At 37.9% G+C, this 7,960-nt stretch overlaps 1 protein-coding gene across 1 annotated transcript; it reads left to right on the top strand.

Annotated features, from left to right (window-relative positions):
- Positions 1–1,707: 1,707 nt before the first annotated feature.
- On the top strand, positions 1,708–5,979 carry TBL14 (TRICHOME BIREFRINGENCE-LIKE 14). The gene is made up of 4 exons (XM_085705724.1): positions 1,708–2,076; positions 2,835–3,098; positions 4,262–4,457; positions 4,745–5,979. The coding sequence occupies exons 1-4, from the start codon at positions 1,917–1,919 to the stop codon at positions 5,571–5,573; spliced, it is 1,449 nt and encodes a 482-aa protein (XP_085561850.1). The 5' UTR covers positions 1,708–1,916; the 3' UTR covers positions 5,574–5,979.
- Positions 5,980–7,960: the final 1,981 nt, after the last annotated feature.

Below are 7,960 nucleotides of genomic sequence, written 5' to 3'. Positions count from 1 at the left end.
CTCAGATTAAATTGGGACAGGACGGGTAACTCGAGGGTTAACCCAAACCAAATCTCAGTTTATGTTACAATAGAAACTCTTTAATTTAATTACTCGGTAAATTAATAAACTCTCTAAAATAATAAATTTGTCCGGTCCCGACTTAGGCCAATGTAAAAAATTGAAAAACTCGATAAAATAATAAGATAATAATTTTTCGGAAGATCCCTTTATAATTTTTGGTCCCAAGAAAATCATAAATTAATAATTCATAGAAACTGAAAAAAATATATTAAGTATACATTGAACACATTTGTTCCTCTTGTTTACATTTACTGTACTTCAAAAGTCATTATTGATTTCCAATGCATATGAACGCAGTAGTTACTAATTTACGTTGAGTCTCAAGGTTCGCTGCAACGTAATTCTAAGAGGCATAGACTAATTTGCCTTTTTGTTTGGTATGTACAGTATAATTACTTAAAAACTCTTTAAATTAATAATTATTAATTTATCGATAAATTAATAACTCTATAAATTAATAAATTTCTCTGGTCCTGACATTATTAATTTATAGAGTTTTAACTGTATGCACACTATCTTGTCTTATGATTTTTGTCCTTGTTATTCCTTTGACCGGATCAGACCCGACGCATTGGGTTCGGGTAGGGACGGTTTGTGAGACAAGGTTGGGTCCAACAAGAATGGGACAATACTGGAGGTGGTACAACAAGAGGAATAGGAGGAGGAGCATCCTCTACTTTCGGGGGTCGTGGTGGGGGATTCTCGGATTTGGCATTTCCGGAATCATGCACATCTTCAACTAAAAGAAGCGGCGACACAACAGGAGGTTCATTTTGAGGTAAATCATCATTTGGGGGATCAACAGGAACATCCATGACTGAAAACAGTGTGAAGCAGAGTCAGAAAATGAACACAGTTTCTGCACTGGTACAGTCCAGATTACGAAATCCGGAACGCATGAATGCAATCCGGATTTCAAATTCCGGAAAAGTACACTGAAGATCATACAACGTGATCAAATGTTAATCGCCTAAAAATCGACTAGGGAAAGGTTTATATACATATTACCTTTGTATTCAGACGAAAATGATGATGTTAACCCCCCTTGATGGCCAGATTGCTGCTCCAAACCATTATTTCGCCCAAATTGAGTGTTTTTTAGAGGTGTAGGGAGTGTTTTTGATAAAGGTGGTGTGCTTCAGCTAGGTTCTGGAGAACTATATATAACCTAGCTGTCTGGATTACGTTTTTCGAAAAAAAAACGACTACTTTTCCCGCCTGATTTAAATACAGGGCGTGCGGATTTTCTACTCTGGAATACAACCATTGTGTCCGGATTATGTTTTCCGGATTGTATTTCACCCTGCCCAAAGTCAAGTTTCGCAAGTCCCATAGGGCAGAGTGATTTCCCAATCATTTCAGATTATATGATCCGAATATTGTTCGGATTATATAGTCCAAATAAAGGGTATTTTGGTCAAAAAAAAGGGCGTGCGAGAAGGCGCATATGGTGGAAAAAGTAATACTCCGAACATGCACGTCATAAACAAATGTTTCCATTTAGATCGTCACGCTACCTAAATCCAATCCAAATGCATAATCTTTCGAAATCACGATAACACCCTTGATCATTTCGTTACATGACAAAAATACCCCTGCAGGTGAAACGTGTTATCCTCTAATTGAATCTCCGGCGGTGAAGTGAAAAGGAACCCAGCATCCTCATCAATTCATTTCCTCTCTCGCACTCCTCCTCCTTCAATTCAAAGCTCAGGGCCAATTCCGTCAATTCCCTCACCTGAACGCATTGGATCTGCAACTGCGTATAAACGAACACAACTCGATTCAGCTACACAAAGCAACGAATTTATCCGAGGGATTTGTTCTGTATTTGCTGTAATGTGTAAGCGCAGATGAAAGGAGGAAATGGTTATATCTTCAGAGGGAGGCATGTTTCTGTAGCAGTAGCCTTAGTTGCTATTGTTCTTTTTAGCACATTATTGTGGACATGGGAAACAAATCCAATAGCCTCCACTTTAAGATCAGCTCATGAATGGTATCACATACCTTCAGGTTTGTATTCCTTTATGCAAATTTCTTGTAGGTTTGGAAACAATTTATGCTTTGTTTTAACTATTCTTGCAACAACTAGAATTAAAGCTGCTTCCAGAGTAGATAAGTTTTTCGATAGAATAGGAGGATCTTACTTTCATTATATAAGGAACAAAAAGAAAAACTTATCAGTGAGACATACATTGGTAATTTACCCCTAATGACAAGTAGATTTCTATTCTTGAACGAAGAAGATGTATATCAAGTAGGGAAGTGCTATTTATTTTAAACAGAACGCACACGAAACACAAGAATGCATGTATTTTCATAATAATCACTGGCTTCTTAGTTTGGTAGTTTACACAATACAAGGTAGGTAGTTGGTGAAATTGCTAATAAAAAAAGCGCTTGTCGGTTTCTTGCATGTGTGTTTCGTCAAAATTAGCATCATTCGAAGAAGTATAATAGGAACTGGAGATGAAAATGGTAACTGATTGTAAGAATAAAGATGAAGAAAAGGGGATTTTTCTTTGATAGGGGTTAATTATCCCCAATTCATTGGTATGTCAATAACTCTATAAATGTTCCTAATGCAACCTCTCATGTAGGATTTGATTTTTACAGTTTAACCGGCTTATAGTTGATTGATTGTTACTTGTTGATTTTGAAACCATTTCATGTTTGTGTTTTCTTATTACGTTTTCATTAACCTGATATTTTTTCATCATTAACTATACTGAGGAGTTTTTTTTATTTTTTCTGTCAACGCATCTGCTTAGAATTTCCTGCGGAGGTCCCAATAGATTCAGTGGGAACTACAAAGCCGAAAAAAGGTGTGGAAAAATCCTTAACCCCCCTGGCAGAAAATGAAACAAAATTGCAAGTTGGTGTCGAGGGTGCAGCAGCCATAGATTCTCATCCAAAATCTCCGGAGTCTCCTTTTAAAAAGAAAGTATCTCCAGAGTCTCCTTTTCAAAAAAAAGAATCTTCGGAGTCTTCTCCCAGAAAAAAAGAATCTTCGGAGTCTTCTCCCAGAAATGAAGGTAGATTTTATTTTTTCATTCTTTATTTCTCCACGGCCAACATTTTTTGCTATTCCATAAATGCATCTCTATTAACTAAAGTTTTCTGCAACTAGTTTTTTGGTATACTCATCCATCTTAGAGCTAATAAGCATGACATTTTGTCAAACTATTTCTGGCCGGATATATTTTTCTTTAGTCATTTCAATTTTATTACTTGCATACATATCATTCAAGTTGCAGATATTAATGTTGGGAACCAAAGAAGAAGGAAAAAAAAAGAAGAGGCTTTATCATTATATGATTGAATGGAACAAAAGGTGGTAAAACATCCAGCAAGGGCTGTACAACTGGTTTTATTCAGTCATGCTCACACAATAACCATCCACGCCCTTAAATGGACCTTTCACTCCCTAACCTCCCAACAGCCCTTTAAGAAATCGATAACCAACCTCTAGCTCTCTGCTACTTGTTTCTCCTGGTTTAACCCTCCAAACCGGGTTCACTGGTCGTGGCTTGTGCCTATTAGAATATTAGAATATCTCTCTGTATTAATGTGTATATTATTAGAAAGATATTCTAATATTCTAATCGTGCCTAACAATTGAAAACAGAAGATAGTTTCTCTTCAATCATTCTGATGTCTTGACTATAATTTCTCTTTGAGCTGGCCGTTTTGAATTAGTTGTTTCCTCTTGAATCACAAATTGTCTTACGACATCAACTTGTTTCTCTTCTTTCCATTGCTACAACTATATAAGACCTAAGAGGTACTATTTCAAGTATCATGTGCATGTCTTTAAAACTACATAGTTGACCTCCATGAATTCATGCAACCTAAGCCTAGAAGTAGAAGTTTGCTTTCAAATATTAATCTTTGTGATAGAAAATTATACAATTTACAAAATTAGAGGTGTTATTATGAAAAATTAGGAACTTCTGTTGAGAGTCTCCACTTAGTAGCATCATGTCACTCAGTGCAATCTAGAGTTAAGGTTCTAACAAATGACCCTGTACGTGGAAAATGGCCACAGTGCTCCAACTACTACCGCACCAGAAAATTAGCAAATACTCTGCATGTTATATGTTTTTTCCCTGTTTGAATTTGCTTAAACCTTGTTTTTTTCATTCTTCAATGAAGTTTGAAGAACACGTTTAATTTTGATTGGATTTATGCTTTGCAGCTTGTGATTACGCCAAGGGTAAGTGGGTTGCAGATAGCAGGAGACCGCTCTATTCTGGTTTCGGCTGTAAGCAGTGGTTATCATCAATGTGGTCATGTAGAATGACACAACGGCCAGATTTTTCATTTGAGGGATACCGCTGGCAGCCAAAGAATTGTGATATGCAAGAGTTTGACCGATCTAAGTTCTTGAGAAAGTAGGTATAATTCTTTCTTTTTCTTTGTTCTAGTTGTTAATAACACCTCTCAACAGGATTATTTTCTGGCTGCAATATTTTTTCGAATTTTGTCTGGTACCGTGCTATGAAGTTTTTTGGTTTGATGTTGTTGATTATTGGAAGTAACATGGTTCCAACATGCTGTGGAACCTTTATTTCTTATAAATGTGGAAAACTTATTTATTTCTCAAAGTGTATATAATCTACGTGAGTATTGGTTTAAATGTTGGTTTGTGAGCAGTGTTTAATGCTAACATGGTATGTAGGATGAAGGACAAAACAATTGCATTCATTGGCGATTCATTGGGCCGTCAACAATTTCAATCTTTGATGTGTATGGCCACTGGTGGAGAAGAGAGTCCAGAAGTTCAAAATGTGGGATGGGAGTATGATCTTGTAAAACACCGCGGAGCTATACGTCCTGATGGCTGGGCTTACAGGTTTACCAAGACTAATACCACCATCTTATATTATTGGTCAGCTAGTTTATGTGATCTTGTGCCGCTAAACATCACAGACAAACATACTGACGTTGCCATGCATTTAGACCGTCCACCCGCTTTCATGAGACAGTATCTCCATCGCTTTGATGTTTTGGTTCTCAATACAGGACACCACTGGAACCGTGGGAAGCTCAATGCAAACAAGTGGATAATGCATGTTAATGGAACGCCAAATGAAGACAAAAAGATTGCAGAAATTTTAAATGCCAAAAACTTAGCAATCTACAGTGTAGTCAAGTGGCTTGATTTGCAACTTGTTTCGCATCCCCGGCTCAAAGCTTTCTTCAGGACTTTATCGCCTAGGCATTTCTTCAATGGGGATTGGAATACTGGTGGGAGCTGCGATAACACTATCCCGCTATCAAATGGTAGTGAAGTCTCCCTGGAAGGATCTAGTGATCCAGTTATTGCAGGTGCACTAAATGGTACAAAAATTAAGATACTGGATATAACCCCTCTTTCACAGTTGAGGGATGAGGCTCACATGTCGCGCTACACTATTAGAGGAACTCTCAACTCCAGTGACTGTTTGCATTGGTGCCTACCTGGAATTCCAGATACATGGAATGAACTCCTAGTTGCTCAAATATAGTGTTTGTCACAGTATAGTCAACCCCTCCCTCTTTCTATTAGTGTTTTGGGGGGGATCAGAATCTGTCAATTCTTTGTGGTCTAGGAAGTCCTGACCAAGCATTCTTGTGTCAAATGTATTTCACAATTTACTCTCCCACTAAATAGTGAATAGGATTCTGATGTTTTGAACCAAGAGACTAGTCAGGAGTCAAAGGACATTATTTGGTGAAGCATGAGCTAAATACCATCTGCGGCGGTGCGCGAGAGATGACATGGCCTTTATTGATCAATTTGAAATAATTTTATAATAGTTTGTATCAATGTATATGTATGATAGTTGGCTTGAATAAGTAAAGAAATGGTCCGGAAAAATTCTGTGTGATTTGAGTATAAGAATTGTCTCTCCAGCTTGCAAGCGTTCATAATATGGTTTGGTTAGAATTATCCAAATTCAGCATCAAATTTACTTCAAAACTTCTTTGGCTTATTACTTATTTATTTTAATCTGAATTTCTCTCAACATTTCATTCAGCGGCGAAGCTAACAATATTTTTACGAGGTGGCCATATATATATTGCACCTAAAATCGAACTTGAGGTAACAAAATATATATTATTAGAGGTAGCCAAATATAAAAATATACCTACTAACTCAATAATTTAATTTTTTTTTGGGGTAGCCATAGCTACCCCTTGGTTGTACAAGCATTCGCCCCTGCATTTCATAGTTGTATCTTCACACATTGAGACAGACCAATGATGCCTACCTAACAGCTCGAAATTCAAAATAGTTGAAAACCATCTTCAACGAGATATATTTAGTTGGTCACAAGTCACAACTCCAAATAAAAAGTATTTTTGGACACATACATATAAAGTTGTACATCATTTAATTTTTGTAATAAAATACATCATTTTTGTACCAAATAAAATAAAATGCATCATTTAATTCTTTTATCTTTTCACTTTTTTGAGTGTATGCTTAAATGTTGTGTCTAAATTGACCACACAAGCCTTCATCGTCAACTAGTATGCCATGCGCTTGTTAAAAAGTTAGTAAATAAATCATTGGAGTGACAAGAATTTTTGGACATGGAATGAGAATATACACTATGCACCCCTCGTGTCTAGTTCACAGCTTCAATAAAGAAGCTTTAAAATGATAAAGAGGAAAACTTGGGAATCCTCAACAAAATTCCCACTCAAAAAATTGACGCTGAATGGAGTAATAGTCGGACGTTTCAAAATCATTTGCAGGTGGAAGGTTTTAAATAAGAGTATTACTTTTCCCACCCTATGGCCTCCTCGCGCGCCCTACGCAAATTACAAACATATCCTCCGGATTATGTAATCCGAAATATAGGTAAAACCTCCGGATTATATAATCCGGACAGTTGCGAGCTATAAAAGGAACTTCACCCCCCATTTTTACAGTTTTACAGTTTCACTTCTCTCTCTCTCTCTCTCTCTACATTATCCCAAAATCCGGACACCAAAAATCTTGACCAAATTTGGAGTTTTCTTGCTCAAAAGCACCGCATTTCAACCCTTGTCAAGCATCATGGAAGGTAAGTTCGATTTCTCTACACAAGCAAGTTCAATTAGTTCGTATTTTTTTTTTGAATTTCGTTCGAATGAAATCCGGATTTCGTTTTCCGGACTAGGTTGTTGCTCCTCCGGATTACGAAATCCGGAGTAACCCAGAACGTTGTTTTGTTTCTGTTTTGTGCTGTTTGATTGTGCTGTTTGATTGTTATTGTTGATTACCCTAATTTGAATGTTACAGAAAGTTCAACATCAGATACCCGACGCGTAAGAGAGGCAGGGCATGCTTCCCATAGGAGAGAGCGTTCTCGACGGATGCAGGAGGAAGGTGGTCTTCGTCCGAGGCGTCGGGGTGGTAGAGGACGCCATGCTGATGTCGAGCATCAACGGTATATGGAGCAGGCGCAGGAGCAGGCTGATGCTGATGTGGAATTGCAGCATATGGAGGAGCAGGAGCTTGAGGAGGAGCTACAGGGTATGGACCAGGAGATGGAAGATGCCGAGCCACAGCAAAGGCGAAAGAAGAAGGAGAAGGTGGTGGACCCTGAGCCACTACAGGACTATCCCGATGGCCCACACCAGACTGACCTGCTGTGGAGGTATCATGTGCACGTGGCCAGGGTATGCACTGTTAAACTCACTTTATATATGATTTATATTTGGAACTGCCTGTTTATGTACTGTTTAAACTCACTTTATTAATTTTAAATATATGCAGTGGCGTGGAAAATTAAAATGCATCAACAACGGAAAGAAGATAGAGGCGATGCATGATGATGATACCAGACCTATCATGGCTGCACGGTGGTGGGAGAGCAGATTGCGTCGCACAGGCCTTGGTTGGCTCCAGGATACGAGCTAC

Source organism: Medicago sativa, chromosome 4, assembly GCF_051527215.1.
Source record: "Medicago sativa cultivar Bolivia chromosome 4, Bolivia_mono, whole genome shotgun sequence".
NCBI lineage: Eukaryota > Viridiplantae > Streptophyta > Magnoliopsida > Fabales > Fabaceae > Medicago > Medicago sativa.
This window is presented reverse-complemented; position numbering and strand designations above follow the sequence as displayed.